This window comes from Sus scrofa, chromosome 2 (assembly GCF_000003025.6).
Source record: "Sus scrofa isolate TJ Tabasco breed Duroc chromosome 2, Sscrofa11.1, whole genome shotgun sequence".
NCBI classification, from domain to species: Eukaryota; Metazoa; Chordata; class Mammalia; order Artiodactyla; family Suidae; genus Sus; species Sus scrofa.
The window spans coordinates 143,161,674-143,181,734 of record NC_010444.4 but is presented as its reverse complement, the minus strand read 5'-3'; the positions used below and the strand labels follow the sequence as shown (position 1 = coordinate 143,181,734).

Below are 20,061 nucleotides of genomic sequence, written 5' to 3'. Positions count from 1 at the left end.
CCACTTTATATTATCCCGTAGGTCTCTTACATTGCTTTCATGTTTTTTCATTAGGTTTTCTGTCTGCTGTCCTGATTGAGTGATTTCCATTTTTCTATCTTCCGAGTCACTGATTCATTCCTCTGCAAATGAGTTTTCTAATTTTTCTTGGCTCCTCCTTATATTTTCTATTTCTAGTTCCTTTTTAAATTAGCTTGCATTACTCTTTGTATCCACTCCTAATTCCTTTGTATTTGCTCATAATTCCTTCAGCATTTTCACTGTCTCCTTTTGAACGTGGTGTCTGCAGAGGCCTGTTTCACTATTTGCTCCTTCAGGTGACTTTTCCTGTTCTTTTAACTGGGAGTGGTTCTTGAGCTTCTTCATTTTTCTTAGTCTGTGAGTTTACGGAAAACAAATCCTGCAGTCTTGCAAGAGCACCCCTGTGTATTTTGCCAGGGCTTACTGTTTATTTTTAGGGTGCTGCATTGTGCTTCCAGGGAGATGGAGGCAATGGGCAGGGCTAGTAGCCAGTGCCTGGTTGCTGAGCCCTTGACAGTGACAAGGTGGCACAGGCTGCTCCTAGTTGCAGGGCACTGGCAAGTGGCCATGACCCTCAGGCAGATGTAGGCAGTACCTGGAGTGCTGGCAGTGGTGGCAGCAGGGTGTATGCATTCCTAGGGGAGTGAGAGCAACAACGGGCGCTTGGTTGCACTGCCCTCCTCTGTGCACATCTCTGAGGTGACTGGGACCATAGGTGGTGCCTGTTCACAGACCCCTAGTGGTGGCGGCCACGCCCGCCTCTGGAGCCTGAGATGGCTGAGTTTGCCGCTGCTACTTGTAGACCACTCAGGAGGCGCCCTTTGTGCTTAGCTCGCACAGGAGGTGCTGCCACCTGTGGCCCATGCAAGGGGTGCCTCGCTCCCCATAGCCCTGTCCTCCAAGAGTCTGGGCATGCGCCAAGAGATTCCTCTGGTGGTCCCCTCCTCCTCCTCTTGCCGTCCCCAACAATGGCACCTTGCTCCTCCTGGGGGCCCAGACCTCCTCCCCGCTTCCTTTAGCTGTGGCACTTCTGCTCCCCAGCCCTTGGCACACGGCTCCCTAGCCCCTCAGGCTGTCTCCACACCGCCAACCCTGGTCCTCTCCTGGGAACTAACCTCCGGAGCCTGAGTCTCAGCACCCAGCGCCTGCCTGAGCATCTTAGGCTGTGGTGTCTGGCGCGGTGGTACCGATGGTCAGTGTGGCGCTCTCTGCCTTGCCCTCCCCGGTCCAGCTGCTGTGCTTTCCTCTGAGGCTTTGAGGTCCCTGGTCTTGGCTGATCTCCCCTCAGGCAGCTTCCCAGGCTGTGGGCTCCTTTCACCTTTCTCTGCTCCCTCTCAGTGCTGGTCCCATCCTGATTCCTTTTCTCTCTCTCTCTTTTCTTTTGTTCTGCCCAGTTAAGGGAGGGCTTCTTGCCCTTTTGGAGGTTTAAAGTCTCCTGCCAGCCTTCGGTAGATGGTCTGTGTGAGTCATTCTACGTGTAGAGGGGTTTTGGGGATGTGTTTATGGGAGAAGGTGAACCCACATCTTCCTCCTCTGCCATCTTGATCCGCCTCTAAACCAGCTTTTTATGTCATTGACTTTTTCTGTTGTTTCCATTGTTATTGATTTCTCTTCATTTATATTTCCGTCCTTCTGCTTGCTTTGGGTTTATATTCTTTTTTTTTCCCTTGAAGAGGAAATGAGATCACTGATTGAACTCTCTTTTTTCTGATGTAAACTTAGCGCTGTAAATGTCCCTCTCAGCATTGCTTCAGCTGTGCCTCATATATTTTGACAGGTTGTACTTTCATTTTTATTCATTACTATGTCTTTTTAAGATTTCTCCATCAGACTTCTTCTTTGACCTACAAATTATTTGGAAATGGTTCTTGAGCTTCCACACGTTTGGGTATTGTCCTGATATCTTTCTGTTATCGATTTATAGTTTAATTCCATTATGATCAGAGAATATGCTCTGTGATTTTCATCCTTTAAATTTGTTGAGGTTTATTTTATGGCCCAGAACATATGGTCCTTTTTGGCGGCTTTTCAGTGAGAACTTGAAACAGACGTACTCTCCTGTTGTTGGGTGAAGTGCTGTATCTATGTATCTATCAGTGAGACCCTGCTCATTTACTTGACTCTTCACTTTGTCTATATCCTTGCTGATTTTGCATAGAATTCCACCAGCTACTGAGATAAGGTTGGGAAGTATTACTGTGGCTTGGCTACGTTGATTTTCTCAGTTTTTGTTTCTTATAGTCAAGCCTCTGTTGTTTGGTGCACACACATTTTGAATTGTTACGTGTTTCCGGTGGTTCAGTCCTTTAATCATCATGTAATGACCCTCTTGCTCTCTAGCTATTTTCTTTGAAGTCTACTTACCTGGCGCTCCCTTTTTCTTTTTTCTTTACCTTTTTTTTTTTTTTAAGTAATGTTTGCACAATGTATCTTTTTTCAGCCTTTTACAAATTCAGCCTACCCATGTCTTTGTATTTGAAGAAAGTTTCTTACAGACAGTGTATTGTTGGGCCTTTTGTTAATCTACTCTGCCAGTGTTTTGCATCCATCTCAGCCTAGTGATGCTGGCACCTGGGAATGCCAGGGGGCACTCCCATGGGCCAGCGGTGTGGCTGGACCAGCCCTTACGGGTCTTACTGTGAATGCAAGATGCACCTCAGTAGCAAGCATCAGAGAACTCTGAAGAGATGAGGCTTTATTGTCACAGGTCCTGACACAGAATGATGCCTCAGGCCACACGCTGAGGTCCCGGGAGGAGAGATGGGGGAGGGGGGGAGAGCGCAGATCAGCTCTAGGCTTCTGCCTTTATTGGGGTTGAGATGAGGTGCCTAGGGCTTCATAGGCTCACTCTGCATTGGTGAAATGAAAACGTAAGCGCGGGAATCACCGAGCACACCAAAGAAAACGGGGACAGGGGCACTCAAGCGCTGTCATGTCGGCCACCCAGGGTTTTCTGAAAGGGCAACTTCAGGGATGGTGGCCTGGTTCTTTATCTAGTTACATAGCTGGTAATATGTTTACTCAAGATGGATGTCTTTGAAATGGATGCCTCAGCAATTAAGAGCTTAATACGGGCACTTACACTCAAAAATAAAGGGCGTTCTCGTTATGGCGCAGCGGAAACGAATCCGACTAGTAGCCATGAGGTTGCAGGTTCCGTCCCTGGCCTCTCTCAGTGGGTCAGGGATCGGGCATTGCTGTGAGCTGTAGTGTAGGTCCCAGGTGCAGCTTGGATCCCATGTGGCTGTGGCTGTGGCTGTGGTGTAGGCCAGCAGCTGTAGCTCTGATTTGATCCCTAGCCTGGGAATTTCCATACGCTGTGGGTGTGGCCCTAAAAAGCAAAAAAATAAATAAATAAATATATAAATAAATAAAAAAGAATTGTCGGGTATTTACACTACAGCCAATCTCTGTTAATTGGTGTATTTAGACTATATATATTAAAAGTAATTATCGATATGTTAGGGCTTTAAGTCTGCCATTGTGTTTTCTGTATGTTTCTCCTTTTCTCTCTCTTTTTTTTTTACTTTCCTGTGGGATTTTTGGATATTTTTTATTATATTTCGATTCATGTATGATACCTGAGTATATCACTTTATACAGTTTGTGTAAGTGTTGCTCTGGGTGTTACATTATACTTAACCATCTCCAGTCCAACAACGCCAGTGTTTTATCAGTTCGCGTGAAGTGTAGACACTTTATTCCATTTAGGTCCCTTTATCTTCCCCAATTTTTAAATATAATTGTATTTGCTCCACGTGGGGCTGCTCCGTCTGGTGAGACCAAGTTCCTCTGCGTATTTTTATCTGTTAGCTTTCCTGAGCTCTTCATTGGGAATTCATCATTACTTTTAGCAGTTGTCCTGAAATGACATTTCCACCCCTTTCTTTCTTGGATCTATACCTTTTATTTATTTTTCTTATTACCAAACAAAAAGTTGAGTCTGATTTTTGTTTTTCAGCATCAGCACTTTTTTTTATTTTTTATCTTTTCACTCGGCCTGTATAAAACAAGAGATTTGCTTGCATTTTGCTTCATGGCTTCCGGATGTTGTGATACCAGCTGGCTGTTTTAAGCCTAACTGAGAACCCATGTGTTCATTTTGTTGAATGTGGTCTCTCTTTCAGCCCCTCTGACTTGAGCTCGTCGCCTCACCCCATAGCTCCAGCCATGCTGAGTTCTTGGCTTTTCCTTTGCACATCAGGCCTGCTTCTCTCTCGGGCCTTTGTGTGGGTTGTTCCCTCTGCCCAAATCACCTTGCTTTCTCACCCCGAGGGTCTCTACGCCTCCCCTGACCACCCTGCTGAAGGTGCCACCTGCCCCCTCAGCAGATGCGCCGTTCTCTTCCTTCCTGGGTTTTTTTTGCATTTGCCACCATCTCACTCCTCTCTCATCCTTGTGCTGCTCTGTTTCTCTTTATTAGAATATGAGTTCCGTGAAGGCAGGCGTTCATCTCTGTTTTGCTTGCCGTTTTATTCCTGGTGCCCAGAACAGAGCCTGGTACCTAGAGATCCTCAGTGAGTTCTTATTTAAATAACTGTTCTTCATCCGTTTAGCATTTTTCTTCTTCAGGTTGGATCAGACCAACGGATTTTTTTTTAAAAATAATTCTTGTACCTTTTGCCGTATGACGTTTTTTGTTTGCTTTTTTTTCTTATTTATATTAGGTAATATACTTTTAATATGGTTTACAATTCAAACAGTATAAAAAGGTTTGGGTGGAATGGTATTCCCCTCACTTCCATAGTTGGGTCCCCCTTTCCTCTCCTCAGAAGCAACAGCTTTGTCACTTTCTTGATGTTCCGTATGGAGATATTCCCAGAAGGCTTTCTAAAAAGTTGACAAAATATGTTCTGTTGTTGGTCCAGCACAGTTCCCGTGTCCCCTTCTATCTCCTGCCCAGTCCGTCTCAGTAGGCAGTGGCAGCCAGCTCTGAGTGAAGGTGCTGTCGGGCCAGCTGCCGAGGGAGTGATACGATGAAGCGGCATTGGGCCCCTGCTCTTGAAGTTCAGGATCTCAGTGGGGTGGGAATGCATCCACACTTGAAAAGTCGCATGCTGTTGAAAAATGTCAAGATGCTATGTATGTCCTGAACATGAGTTATTGGTTGTTGAGTGAAGTCTAAGTAACAAATACCATGAAAATTAGTTCGTCAAAGCAGAGAGTGGCTCCAGTTACCAGGGGAGAATCCACTGGCTTTGGAGAATCCGAGATGAGTGAAGAAGGAAAGGAGTAGGTAGGCCTCAGTGTGGGCACCGGTGAGATGGAGGAAGCCTTACGAGTCTCTCCTCTACGAGTCCCTAGCTCGTAGAGGAGAGACTGTGTATACTTTTGACAAAGTTGGTGAGAGGGCTTGCTCTGCAGAGTGTCAAATTCAGGGAGGATTTGGAGATGGTAGGCATTTGGGGAGATGGAGAAAATGTTGGGAGGGAGCTCATGACCAAGATGGAGCCGGAGGAGTTCCCTGGTGGCCTGGCAGTTAAGGATCCTGCCTTGTCACTGATGTGGCTCAGGTTCCATCCCTGGCCCAGGAACTTCCACAGGCTGTGGGTGGGACCCCCCAAAAAAGATGGAGCTTGAAAGAAAAGTCATGTTAAGCACAAAAGGATAGCACAGAGGAAGACTCTAGTACAGTGACTGCCAAACTATAGCCCTCAGGCTGGCCGCCTGCTTTTGAAAATAAAGTTTTATTGGAACATAACCAGTTCCTTTCTGTATTACCTATGACTGCTTTCATGCTGCAGTGGCAGAGGTGAGCAGTTGAGACAGAACACCTGGTCTTCAAAGCGTAAGATACTGACTCTGTGGGCCTTTATACAAAGTTTGCTGCTCCCGAGATAGGCTGTGGATGGGACGGTATTACTGATAACTGTTGAAGAAGTGAAAACGATGTATTATTAGAGCTGGAAGGGGACGTGGGTAAGAGAAGGTTGGGGGTAACAGAGGAGGTGCGCCCTGGAGGAGTTTAACAGGGAGGCCGTGAGTGATAGGGAGGAAGAGGGCCTCTCTAGGCTGGGGCGTAGTTCATTTAGGCGCACATGTGGCTTGTCCTTAATGATGCTTTTCTCATCTTTCCCTCGGTAGCCAAGAAGGATCAGGAAGGTGGAGAAGAAAAGAAATCTGTGCAAAAGAAAAAAGTGAAAGAGTTAAAGGTGCTGGATTCAAAGACGGCCCAGAATCTCTGTGAGTAACTCTGTGATCCCAGCAATTTGAAATGCCAAGGTGTCTTCTAAGAGCTTAACTCTGATGGATCCAGGGTCCCTTGATAAAAAATTTTCATTTGTTGGGTTTTTGCTGTTTGCCAGAGTGCCAGTAGCTATTGCATCATGAATTTCTGGGAGTCCCTATTGCGGCTCACTGGGTTAAGAACCCCACGTACTGTCCATGAGGAAGGAATGCAGATTTGATCCCCGGCCTTGCTTCGTGGGCCAAAGACCCAGCGTTGCTGCTGCAGCTGCAGCTCCACTTCAGTCCCTACCCCAGGAACTTCCTATGCCGCAGGTGCAGCCGTAAAAAGAGAGAAAGGAAAATGAATTTCTGATACCTTGTCTGACCACTTCAGTAGCACCACAAGATCGTGAGCATTGGGAGTTCTGTGGTGGCTCGGTGGGTTAAGCATCTGGCATTGTCACTGCTGGGCACTTCCATATGCCATGGATGCAGAAAAAAAAAATATCTAATCTTAGAGCAAGGAAATGAAGGCTAATAAGACCTTTAGAATTTGCCTAGTCATATAGTGGGTAAGAGACAGGCCTGGGAGTTGAACTGCGGCTTTTCGTATTTCAGAGCCCTTACTGTTCCTTTGCCTCCATGGGAAGTCTGACACAAGTGTTCCAGCCGCTGCACATTTTATCCTTTCTTACTTTCTTTTCAGTATTTCCTTTAAATGCAGGCGCTGGCGTGGCTTGAGTTAAATGTAAAGTAACTTTGTGGTTTAGAATAAAGAATGTAAATCCTGTGCTTCTCAGAGTCAAATCAGTAACGTCACAGAGTCTGTTCGGAACTTGCTGCCTGTATTCATACCTGCGCTTGGATTGGTGGCATCTTTCAGCTCAGAAACTCCTTTGCAGTGTTGATCTAGGTAGTGTGTAATGATCAGGATGACGCTTCCTTTTTCTCTTTATTCCAGCTGTTGCTCTCCCTACTTTGAGCTGAATCATAAAGATTTAAATACTTGGTCAGGAAATGTTTGGGGGTCTGCCAGATTTCAGACTCGATTAGGCACATATAGGCATGTGTTCCAGAGATGAAAGGGTAGATATTCCATAAAACCCACTCACCATCCAGCAGCATGGCATTGTCCCCATTTTGCCAAAGGAGAAAACTAAAGTTCAGATGTGGTCACTTGGAATTCCTGCTGTGCCACAGCAGGTTCAGGATCTGGAGTCTTTGCTGTGGTGTGGGTTTGACCCCCAGCTCGGTGCAGTGGTTTAAGGATCCGGTGTTGCCACAGCTGTGGCATAGGTTGCAGCTGTAGCTCAGGTTTGATCCCTGGCCCAGGGGATCAAAAATAAAAATAAAAACAGATGTTGTGAACTTGGCCAAGGTCACACAAGTCATAAGTACACATACCCGCGGGTTAAGTCAGTGATATAATGAGAACAGTAAGTCTTCGTGTTATTCTGGACTATACAGTCTTAGATCACCCACAACAAAGAGTACGAAGCAGGTGTCTGTCTGTGAGTCCTGTTATGGAAACTGCGGTGATGCGATAGAGTGACTGGCACTTAGCGAGCGAGAGCGGAGATGAAGGCGATGTCTCTTGGGTTACCATCACTCCGTAGAGAGAGGTGGTGTTCATTGGAATAGGAAAATCCAGCAGGAGCAGATTCTCTGTTTTGTGGGAGAAGTGGTGGACATGAGCGAGGGGGCAGGTTGGTAGAAATAATTGATTTAATTTTAAGAATTTTAGGTTTCTGTGGGCCTCCTCCAGCAGGGTGGATGCTCTAGGCATTTGGGTGTAGAACTCAGGCTGGAGATAGGCATCCAGGGGATGGGAGCATGTCCGTCAGCGTCAAAGGCATGAATTGGCTTTGGGGGCCATTAATATTCAGGGGGACAGGTGATTAAGAAGGGGAGACCTCAAAGGAGGCTGGAAAGGAACAGCGAGAACAATAGTCTGTATGGTGCTGAGAAGTGGGAGTGCAGTCTCAGCAGGAGAGGACAGATATTTTTTTGGATCTGGCATTAGGAAGGTCAGTGGCCTAGGCAAGAGTAATTTCACTATAGCATAGGGATTAAGACAGAAGCTCTGGAACCCATTTGTATTTAAGGCCTGGCTCCAGGAGTTCGCGTCATGGCGCAGCAGAAATGAATCTGACCAGAAACCAAGAGGTTGCTGGTTCGATCTCTGGCCTTGCTCCGTGGGTTACGGATCCGGCGTTGTCGTGACCGTGGTGCAGGTTGCAGACGAGGCTTGGATCTGACGTCGGCTGGCAGCTGTAACTCCAATTAGACCCCTAGCCTGGAAACCTCCCTATGCCACAGGTGCGGCCCTAAAAAGCAAATCCTGGCTGCAACCCTTGCTAGCAGTGTGACCTTGGAAGGGTAGCTTAACATCTTTAAGTATGAGTTTCCTTTTCTATCAAATGCAGCTAATAATACAAACTTAAACAGATACTGTCAATAGGGTTAAATGAGACCGTGTGTGTAGATGTGTGCAAGATACTAGGTCATACATGGGATATACGCTCAGCAAGTGATTGTCGTCTTTTCACTCACTTGTGGGGACAGAGGATTAGTGAGAATTATGGGAGTGAGAACAGACTGCTTACAGGATGTTACAGAGTGAAGCAAGGAAGGAGGTTGGTAATTCGGAGGTGAGTCAGGGAGGATTTTTGACGATAAGAGAGACTTGTGTGCAGAGACCCTCAGTATCTGTGGAGAACTGGCTCTGGGACCTCCTGCGGTACCAGAATCCTCGGATGCTCAAGTCCTTTGTGTGAGGAGGGCTGACCATATGCGCTGAAGCAAAGGGTCCATAGGGCCGCCTGTTCCATTGAAATCTGAGAAGGGGATGAGTACACGGATGGAGTTGCTCACAGAAGTGGTGGCACCGGTGTTCTTCTAGATGTTCCCACAGTAGTCAAGCTTTTCTAGTCTGCTCCCAACTGAGAGGCCCCAGCGCTTAGTTTGTAAGTGGAATAAGAGAAAGTTTAGCAAGTAATTTGACCAGTGGCTTCAGTTTTTCTCGGTAAAAAGAAGGAAGATGTTTTTGGCACAAATGGGGAGGTGTTGGGACAGTTGGGAGAACGGGGATATTCTGTACGAGGGAGCTGCCCAGCGAGCAGGAGAGCGTGCAGCAGGGACACAGGGGCAGCAGCAAGGCCCTGGCCATCAGTGGTGTCACCAGATGCGTAGACTCTGACCCGCCGAGTTTCGCTAGCACCGCCCATCCTTCCAGTTTAAGCGGAGAGAAGGGAGGTGGCTGGGTTGCCAGGGACTGGACGGAGAGGCAAACGGGAGACGAGGAGTCGCAGTAACAACAGAGCAGGAGTGACATGACAGACTACAGGGCAGAGAAGGGACAGGCGAACTGAGGCAGGCACTCGGAGAAAATGGGTGTGAGAGGGCGAGAGCGCGTGCGCTCTGATGAGCTTGAAGAGGCCGTTTAGGGATTGACCGACGAGAGGGATGGAAGGATAGGACGTGTCTGTCAGGGAACAGGATGGGGCAGTTTGAGAATCAGCGCATTTCCCGGCCGTGGCAGCTTTGAGGATGGCGTCGCGGGGTCAGGAACTAGAGTGGGGCCGGGGACCGTCTCTGATGTGCGCAGACCGGGAGATCCGAGCCTCCCCGTGAGCACAGGCAAGGCGTCCCCGAGTCTGTACTCGGGGGGCTTCAGCCGTGTGGCTGATGGCTGACATGAATGTGGGGGTTCAGGGGGGAGATGGGGAGGTGGGAACCCTGAACCTTGGGCTCTTAACTGTACAGGCAGGGAGGCGCTGGTCGGGGTTCCGGGCCGTGGAAAGAGCACTGCTGGGAACACTGGCCAGCCTGGCTTTGCAGGAGGGGCTGGAAGGGGGAGGAGGCTGCGAGGAACCTGTCTGTCTTCCTTTCCCTGGCAGCAATCTTTCTGGGTTCCTTCCGCATGCCTTATCAAGAGATTAAGAACGTCATCCTGGAGGTGAACGAGGCTGTTCTCACTGAGTCTATGATCCAGGTACGGAGCAGGGTTATCCTGGAGCTGGCTCTTGGCATCGCTGGACACTCCCTTCGCCTCCTCTCTGCTCACACCATGAGGATTCTTTAAGCATCCTTGACTTAAGGAATGCTTGCTCTGGAAATGCCCGTTGTGACTCAGCGGGTTAAGAACCTGACTAGTACCCGTGGGGACTTGGGTTCAATCCGTGGCCTCTCTCTGTGGGTTAAGAACCCGGCATTGCTGGCAGCCACGGCTCCCATTCAGCCCCTAGCCTGTGGACTTCCGTAGGCTGCACTGCAGCCTTAAAAAAAAGAAGGCTCGCTTTGGGTGAGCTTCCATCTCTCTGATGATCAGGTTACTTTTTAAAGGTCCTGCCCTCTCCCTAGCGGCCTCCCCCCTTCCCTCCCCTAGCCCGCGTTTTCCTCTCAGGGTCCTTGGGCAGGTGAGGGGCTCACAGAGCTCAGGTCGGCAGCTCATGCGCCTCTCGCTGAGCCAGTTCCTTCTCTCCTGCAGAACCTCATCAAGCAGATGCCAGAGCCAGAGCAGTTAAAAATGCTTTCCGAACTCAAGGATGAATACGACGATCTGGCCGAGTCCGAGCAGTTCGGCGTGGTGGTGAGTGAGGCCTGTCGCCCAGGCTCTTCTCTGACCCCTCCTCCCTCCCCGACGGCAGCCTGGGTGCCTGTTCCTGTCCCCGTGTCTGTTTTGAACCCATCTGTCTGTCTGTCTGTCTCTCCCCGCTCTGGAACTCGGCTCCTGGACTCCCCCGGCTGGAGCCCAGCAGACCGAAGCCCGCCTCCTCCTCTTCCTTCCCTCTGTCTCTCTTGGCTGTAACGGAGCTGCTTGTCCCCCCAGATGGGTGCTGTGCCCCGCCTGCGGCCACGCCTCAACGCCATCCTCTTCAGGCTGCAGTTCGGTGAGCAGGTGGAGAACATCAAGCCGGAGATCGTGTCCGTGACGGCCGCGTGCGAGGAGACGCGCAAGAGCGAGAGCTTCGCCAGCCTCCTGGAGCTCACCCTGCTGGTGGGCAACTACATGAACGCCGGCTCCAGGAACGCCGGGGCCTTCGGCTTCAGCATCAGCTTCCTCTGCAAGGTGAGCCGGGGTTCGCGCCCACCAGCCCCGGGAAGGCGGTGGCCCCGCTGTCGGGACTCACGCTTCTCCTCCTGCCCCCAAGCTCCGGGACACCAAGTCCACGGATCAGAAGATGACGCTGTTGCACTTCTTGGCCGAGCTGTGTGAGAATGACCACCCCGACGTCCTCAGGTTTCCGGAGGAGCTGGCCCACGTGGAGAAAGCCAGCCGAGGTGGGCAGCCGGGGCGAGGCTAGAAGCGGGTGCCAGGCCCCGGCAAGCTCCGCACGAGGTAGAGGAAGAAGACAGAGGCTAGCTTTCCGACCGTCTCCAGTCCAGGCAGTCGTGAGCGGGAGGGCTAAGGCTCAGGCGGAAGAGAGGCCCCCGGGTCCAGAGGCGTTCTTTCCCTTCCAAGGGGGACCCCGCACACCAGCAAACGCCTGGGAGAGAGGCAGCGGGTAGCAGTTTATTCAGCGGGTGCCAACTAGATGAACCAAAGCCAGGCCTCTCGGTCCTGGAAGTAGGCAACGAGAACGCGGCCTTCAGCAGAAACGGGACCGGGTGTCTGCCCTCGCTCTAAATTTTTACGTGTGTCCCCTTCCTCCCAAACCTCGTTCTCTAAAATAAATGAGACCAAGATCCCAGGCGATTTCTTCGATTCTTGTTAAATTAAATGAAAGCTCTCTTCTCCAGCTAGTCCTGTACAGCTTGTGGAGGCTGGAGGTTTAATCATCAAGTAATTAATAGTTTCACTGGAAAGATGTGCGGAACAATTAGCGAGTACATGAGAGAATTAAAATAATTGAGCACCAGCTGCTGTGTAGACCGGAGCTGTGCCCTGCAGGACAGAATGGGGCCTGAAACTGGAGGGAGTGAGCTTTTCCTGTCTGTCTCCCTGTCGCCTCTAGTTTCTGCTGAAAACTTGCAGAAGAACCTGGACCAGATGAAGAAACAGATTGCCGATGTGGAACGTGACATTCAGAATTTCCCAGCTGCCACAGACGAGAAAGACAAGTTTGTGGAGAAAATGACCATATCCTTTCTTGAAAGGAGTTGCCCCTCGGAAGGAATTTCCCAGGGGGACATCAGGGTGGAGGTGATAGACAGTTTTTCCCTCTTTAAACATTTTTTTTCCATTAAATACATAGTTCTTGGAGTTCCCGGCATGGCTCAGGGGAAACGAATCTGACTAACATCCCTGAGGACGTGGGTTTGATCCCTGGCCTCACTCAGTGGGTTAAGGATCCAGAGTTGCCATGAGCTGTGGTGTGGGTCGCAGACATGGCTCGGATCCTGCGTGGCTGTGATGTAGGCCGGCAGCTGGCTGTAGCTCTGATTCGACCCCTAGCCTGGGAACCTCCGAATGCCGAGGGTGGGGCCCTAAAAAAGCAAGACAACCATGGTTCTTGCGGGCGTTCTCATTTCTGTGGTCTGCCTGGCCAACCATGCGGATAACTTAGTCTTCCTTGAGACCTCGCCCTCCGCCCTTCCACACACACGTGTTCCTTTCTCTGTCCCTCCGCAAAAGGAACCACTGCCAGTGGACTTGTCTCTGATTTTCACCCTAATTGATTTATTTTAAATAAAAATTGCATTGTATGGCTTTAGCACAGACTATGTCTTAGCCCTGTTTCCATAGCCATATATGCAAAACAGTCTCTTTTTAACCTGCCCCCTCCTATTCTGGAGGAAAAGCACGTTTAGAGTCGACCGTCCCTCCGTTAGGGCGGTTGAGATGGCCGCTGGCTTTTGCTGGCAGAGACAGCGCGGTGTCGGGCATCCTGGTGCATATATGCCAGGGCCTGTCTGCACAGGCCAAGGGTCTGCTTCCCGGTCTTGGGCCTTTACTCCTCGGCCGCACAGCTTCGTGAAGGATGCCCAGGAGCAGTATAACAAGCTGCGGCTGATGCATTCCAACATGGAGACCCTCTACAAGGAGCTGGGCGAGTACTTCCTCTTTGACCCCAAGAAGGTGGCTGTGGAGGAATTCTTCATGGATCTGCACAACTTTAAGAATATGTTCGTGGTAAGCAGGACGCTTCTGCCTTTGCCCTGGGCCCGGGTCGGAGGGGGTGGGTGTGCACGCGTGTGAGTCGAGTGCATACGTGCCCACGTGTTCATTTTCTCGCCACAGCAAGCAGTCAAGGAGAACCAGAAGCGGCGGGAGACGGAGGAAAAGATGCGACGAGCCAAACTAGCCAAGGAGAAGGCGGAGAAGGAGCGGCTGGAGAAGCAGCAGAAGAGAGAGCAGCTCATAGACATGAATGCTGGTGAGACGCGAAGGCGGAGGGCCGCTGGCTTGAGGCGGGCACATCTGGAAGGCTTCTCTGTCTGAATCGAGAGGCCAGAGGACAGCTCATGTCTGAGCTCAGCTCCTGCCACGTGATCGTCGGCAGCCTTCTCCCTCCCCAGTCCTGACGCTGGACTTGAACCCCAGCTTCAGGACACGCACCTCCTGGGCTGGTTCCTGCATGATGTCTCCTCTCCCCAGTGATCCAGTATTGCTCTGACTGGTAGTCTGTGCTCCTGCCTGGCCAGCAGTCCCCCGGTCCGGTTTTCATGCCTTCTATTCCAGCTTTGGTCCTTGTCCCCAGACTGTTTTCCTGGGCCTGCTTCTGTCTTTAATAGTGGCCTGCCTTCCCTTCCTGCTTATTTCACTAAGTCTTGTGTCTCCAGGACCTGATCAGCACAGTTGTACACACCTCTGTCAGATGCTAAACCGACTGAACTTCTGGCTTGGGGGCAGGGAAGCTGGCCCCTCTCTTTTCTTGAGCAGAATCTCCCTTGCACTCTCAGAGGCATGTCTTTGTTGAAACATATGGCCTCAATTACTGGCCCTCTGTTTCCTGTTGCTGCTTCTTTCCTGCTGCAGACTCCCTGCCCCCCTCGGGCTGCTCCCTGTGGGCAGCGGAAATCCAGCATCCACTGCACGCAGCCCTGAGCTGATGCCACCCTCCTCGAGCCTGAGGGGCTACGAGCCACTTAAGTCAAGAGCTTCTCAGGGCTGCGGGGTCGGGTGGGAAGCAGAGCGTTCTGCTGAGCACAGAGGCAAGGGCGGCTCTCACCCTCTCACCCCAGGGTCTGGGGCGGCTTGTGGTGTGTGATCAGGGACCTGAGCAGCACAACAGCCTGCCTTTCTGTCTTTTCTTTATCCTTTTCTGGGAAGCAGTTACCCCGCCCTTACTCCCGTTGTGAATGAGCCAGAGAGCCCCCGCCGGTTAGCCTTCCTTTCCTCCGTCTCTCCAGACTTGTAGGGTTTGTTCTGTTATTGTCTCAGATGTAACAGGGAAAGGTGGAGTCCAGCTGACATGTGGGACAAAGCCTGCACATAGTCACGGGGCGGGCAGTACCGGGGACCCGGCCCTGGTCCTTGTCCCCAGGCCAAACCCATGAGATTGGAATGTAGGTCAGCTGCACTGGTGACGTTCAGCCAGCAGGGGGCGCTGGGAGCAGTGAGCCCCGCTCCAGGCTGGCAGCCTAGCCTGCTCCTGGGGATTTCACAGTTTCGGATTTCACCACCCTGAGCTGTTGCCATGGAAACGGAGCCAGGCTGGAATAAGGATTCAGCATTAACTCTTTGTATTCCAGCCAGACACTCTTCTTAGATGAGCGCTGACTTGGGGAAAATGCAGCTGCTGGGGGCAGTGCTTAAGACTGGAACCAGGCTTTCCAGGAGAGGTTTATGTAAATTAGAGTGAAACATTTCAGGAGAAAGACTGACCTGGTTCCTTATCAGTTTCCTTAAGCCGGTCTCTGTTGCTGTCCATCTGAGAGTTGGGCAGTTCTGCCATTCTCCTGGCTGGTCCTGATGCGGATGGGGGGCGGGGGTACTGCAGCAAGACAAGCCAAGGTTGGCAGTGGTTGGGAGCCGGTAAAACTGTCTTAACCGTTTTCAAACAGACACAAGTAAACCTGGGCTGTGGGGCTTGAAGTCAAGCCCTCTGACTGCCCTGAGCCCCCAGACACTGAGGGCGGGGGAGCCACGCAGTGGCCTCCCTGCAGTTTGGGGGGGCTCAACACACGAAGGCTCCTGGGCAAAGAGCTTACCTCCCTGTCCTTGTTCGTGACAGAGGGTGATGAGACGGGTGTGATGGACAGTCTTCTGGAAGCCCTGCAGTCAGGCGCGGCGTTCCGGCGGAAGAGAGGACCTCGCCAGGGTGAGTGAGCGCGGGGAGCCCAGCCTGGCCTCTGTGCTCCCGGTCTGCGTGTCGGGGCCGAAGAGCAGGTGATGATGTTCCGAGGGCCTAGAAGCTTCTCTACAGGGGTCTCTGTTTCTAGAGTGGATTTTCTCGTCCCGTTCCAGCGAGGTTAGGAAGTACTGACCGGGAGAACTAGGGCCTGAGGACTGACTATAGATAGTACATTGGATTATTCTTGTTCTTCTTCCTGCCATTCTAGAAACAGAAACACAGTTAATAAGCCAACCGTGATGCGGGCCGCAGAGGTTTGCGTCGGCCCTGGCAGATAGGAGCAAAAGCTGACGCAGATTCCAGTCGGTACCTTGGGAGATGTAGGAACTGCGGAGAAAATGAGTCAGGAGTCCTTACTGACTCTCACCTTCCCAAGCGAAAGTGATGGAGAGAGAACACGGCAGCGTAGAAAGCGGCCAAGCAAAGGCCTGGCCGAGGAGGCAGGGGAGCAGCTCCACGGCGGACCAGGCCACGTCTGAGAGCCGCCTGCTCCGGGGCGCTCTGCCGCTACTGCTCTCGCCCCCGCTTACTCTCCCGCACCGGAGAGGATGGAAGTGGATTGTGTTGAGCTAGAGCCTCTACAAGGAAGGACGGGGCTAGGAGGGCAGATGATCCAGGCCTTCTTATGGGGAAGGGTCAGGGGATAAGCTGCCTTTGAGCAAAGTACACTGTGGCCGCAAGGCTAGAGTTCCTGTTGTGGCTCAGTGGAAACGAACCCGACGAGTATCCATGAGGACGTGGGTTCAATCCCTGGCCTGGCTCAGTGGGTTAAGGATCTGGCGTAGCTGTGTGCTGTGGTGTAGGGCACACACGCAGCTTGGATCTGGCATGGCTGTGGCTATGGTGTAGGCCGGTGGCTACAGCTCCGATTCGACCCCTAGCCTGCGAACCTCCATATGCCAGCGGTGCAGCCCTAAAAGGAAACAAGAGAGAAGGTATGGCCGAAGCCACCCCAGCACTGTGTCTGGAGAAGGCCCTTTGGGGCTGGGCCTGCTGCCATGTTCCCCACCGCCCTGGGTGATAGGAGCTTCCCTTCAAGCCTGTGGTACCGGGGAGTCATGCAGTTAGCCTTGGCCTGTGCTTAGCTGTTCACAGAGCCATAGCTGTGGGGCCGCTGGTACCTGTCACGGCCTAGAAAGGTACCTTCGGCGCAAGGTCCAGGGTGTAGAGCACACACGCTCAGCGTCCTGGGCCACAGGTGGAAGAGCACTCGGAGCGCCACAGTCAACAGCGGCCTGACTGTTGCTCCCAGCTTCCCTCCGAGGGAAGCTCCCTTCTGAGGACCCGCAGCCCATGAACGCTCCCTGGGCCAGGCTCCAGCCCTAGCCACGGCAGCGGCAGCCACGCCAGCTCCCTAACCTGCCGCGCCACCAGGGAACTCTGGAAGTATCTTCTGTATGACTTCTGAACCTTCCCTAAACAGAAGAATCTCTGATGAGGCCTCTTGGCTATTTGCTGGCATCCTTGAATCCAGACTCTCTGAACAGGAAGAGACAGGGGCAGGAGGGACTTCAGATCCCCAGGCGGCACATTGAGGCCCGGGACCTGGGACGTAGAGTGGGAAGCTGTCGTGTGCGTTTCCTCCGCACCATCTAAGGTCATGCGGCCTGATAGGAAGCATTTCCAGACAAACAAAAGCACATCCCGCCCCCGTCCTCTGGCCTCGCGGCTGAGCGGCCCCGCGTGGGCCTCCGGTGGGGAATCCCGCCAGCTTCTTCCGGCGGAGCCGAGCCGGGATCCCAGCTGCTTCCTGGCCGCCGGCCGCCAGCCCTCTGTGGCTTCTCCCTGCTGGGTGGCCCCACTCGCCTCTTGCTCCCCAGGGGAGACCAGGAGTTACAGGCCGAGGGAGCAGGGATGTGGGTCGAATTCAGCCTTTCAGCCGAGAGGCCGCGCCCGTCAGCATCCTGGCTCCCAGCGCAGGGAGCCCCGGAGACTAGATGAGGCGCTGCCGAAGCAAAGGGAAGCCGAGAAGGAAGCTGCCGCCTGCATCGTGTACCTGCTCGTGCTGGGCGCTGGGGTCACTCAGCATCTGGGAGAAACCGAGGGAAGGTGTTTCTAGGTGCCCTGGCAGTGCCTCCCAGACCCCCTGGGCATCCGGGCCGAGAGCAGAGAGCCCGGGGCTGGCGGGGGGCGGAAGGCCCAAGGCCCGAGGCCAGACCCCACGGGCACTGCCCAGGCTAGCCAGCCCGGGTCTCTGGGGCAGCCCCTTCACATCGACAGAGAGCATTGGGCTGGCAGGGCCTGCAGGGCCCTTCACGGCTTTAGCTTTTGGGGGGTGGGGGTTCACGGTTAGTAGGATCAAGAGGAGAAGCGAAGAGGGAGGCTGAACGCAGAAGGCCTCCCTGTGGGACTCTCCGTCCCTGGCGGCGGTGGGTTTCCTTCGGCGGCCGCCGCACTCAGCTGCTCCACCCTCGGCCTGATTCTCTGACTTGCTGCGGGCAGGCGGGCTCTTCTGAGCCAAAAAGCCGTCCCCGAGGGCACCTGTCCCCACGTGCAGAGAGCCTGGCCTCTCCCCTCAGAGGGCAAGGAACGGTAAAAGCAAATCTGCTGGTCCCTGGAGCCCCGAGGAAGTGCCCAGGGGGTGCCCAGGGCACAAAGCCCCGTTGTAGGAGCTGAGAGCAGAGTGACTCTCAGGGCGGGTTCATTAAAAGTGACGTGTGAACGGCTGTGGCCTGCGGGGCGGGGAGAACAAGGCCCTGAGTGTCCAGGGGAAGAAGCCCTGCGATTGTCTGACAGCTGCTATTTCGGGCTGATGATCGAGTCAGCCCGTGGGTTTAATGACTCCATTTTATCTCCATGTCTGAATCATGGCTTCTTAGATACAGGCCATCTGCTCCCGGGGATAAAAGTCAAGGAAAGAAAGAAACTTCTCTCTCTTCCTTTCTTTGCCTCTGCTGCTACTTCCCAGCTTCCTGCTCAGCTCCCCCGACACGAGGAGAAGCTTAGGGTTTGGTCCAGCTCTGGAGACCTCCAGTGATTAGCAGCTGACTCCGTGGTAGCGACCAGGACTCAGGCCCCAGATCTGCAGAGCTGGCTAACGATGCCGCCAGAACTGTAGCCACCTTTCTGAGTCCAGGTCCTGGGCCACTTCCTCTCCGCCTGCATGATGAACAGATGACATCGGCCCCTCGGTCTAGGCCCTAAAAATACTTTTTCATAGCTTCTGGCAACGAGAGCCCCAGACACGGTGAGATTGGTCCACAGAGTTTCCCAGTGACCACCGGTCTGGAGAGGAGGGTTCCTGGGCCAGTGCCATTTCCCCTCGACCTCTGTCCAAGTCGGATAGGAGTTAGACTGAGGAGAGCTGCAGGCAATCACGAGTTTTTCAGGATTGTAACGGCGCCCGGTCTGCCCTAGTTCCCTCTTCCCTAAGGAAGCTTATTAACAAGAGCGCTTCCGGTTTAGTAGCAGTAGTTCCGAGCCTGTGTTTTATGAATAGCTTCGTCCGAATCGTTTGCCTTTTTCTGATGCAGCTAGCGTGAATGCCTGCTTTTTGTCTTACCTCACCCCTCCCGTCTAGGAACCTGGCCTCGGAGAGCTTGGAGCAGTGGCTCAGGATCAAGCTCTTCCCCACCGGCTGCGGGCCTCCTAGGAGTGAATAACCCGCCCAGGGCCCGTACGGTCCCAAGGTGTATCTGCTGCTGTGGCTACTTTCCAGTCGTCTTAGAAAGTACCCAAGTGAGGAAGAAGCTCTGAGAGGTCATTTTCTGGCTAGTCGAGCTGTTGAGGGCAACTGTGACCCTGAAGCCAGAGTGGCAGCCACAGTTGTTCAGTTCTGTTCGCAGTTCCAACAAAAGCCTCTCTCCCCGATGCCGACCTTAGGCCACGTCGGGTCCATCCGCAGTGCGCCTGCTTTCTAGGCTTAACGAGGAAACCTGGGGAGTTCCCTTCGTGGCTCAGCCGTTAATGAACCTGACTAGTGTCCATGAGGATGCGGGTTCGATCCCTGGCCTCACTCAGTGGGTTAAGGATCCGGCATCGCCATGAGCTGTGCTGTAGGTCGCAGGCGCGGCTTGGATCTGGCGAGGCTATGGCTGTGGTGGTGGCTACAGCTCCAATTTGACGCCTAGCCTGAGAACCTCCGTGTGCCACAAGTGTGGGCCCTAAAAAGACAAAAGAGAGGTTTTGGTCTTTCCCAACTTCCCCTCATCCACTCTCCGTTCTTAGGAAGTCTGTAATGCATCAGAAGCGTTTTCGATCTAGAAGAAGGTTGAGACGGGCTTGCTTAGGTTCGGCTGGTGCCTTCTTCGAGGAGGAGACCCAAGAGAGAAGCAGCCGGAGGCCGTCCACACTCGAGCTCTGACTCTGCCCGTGTCCTGGAGACCGTAGCTCCTTCCCGGGTCAGAGTCGGATGCTACCTCACACGCACACAGTTAGAGCCTTCTCGCTGCTGCTGGTGACTGAAATCCCAGGAGCAGCCGCGCGTTCATCAAGCCCCTGCCTTTGCGGACTTGGGAGGTGGGGCGGTGGAGACGGAGGGAGGATTTCTAACCGGAGCAGCCACTCGGCAGGTCTGAGGAAGGGCTCGCTGCGTGTAGGAAACCGTCCTGGTCCCCAGGGGCCCCTTGGCCTCCCAGGCCTTTCAGCCCCTGAGGCCGTCTTCCACCTTCGTGTGAAACCCCTGCCCTGCCCT

At 52.8% G+C, this 20,061-nt stretch overlaps 1 protein-coding gene across 3 annotated transcripts in view; it reads left to right on the top strand.

Moving 5' to 3' along the window:
• DIAPH1 (diaphanous related formin 1) overlaps window positions 1-20,061 on the top strand; it is a 112,420-nt gene that overhangs the window by 89,376 nt on the left and 2,983 nt on the right. For all 3 annotated transcript variants that reach the window (XM_021077845.1, XM_021077844.1, NM_001258435.1), the window contains 9 exon segments: window positions 6,106-6,204; window positions 10,089-10,183; window positions 10,679-10,780; window positions 11,021-11,260; window positions 11,343-11,472; window positions 12,147-12,271; window positions 13,100-13,264; window positions 13,373-13,508; window positions 15,309-15,395. In XM_021077845.1, coding sequence (XP_020933504.1) covers window positions 6,106-6,204; window positions 10,089-10,183; window positions 10,679-10,780; window positions 11,021-11,260; window positions 11,343-11,472; window positions 12,147-12,271; window positions 13,100-13,264; window positions 13,373-13,508; window positions 15,309-15,395 — 1,179 coding nt within the window.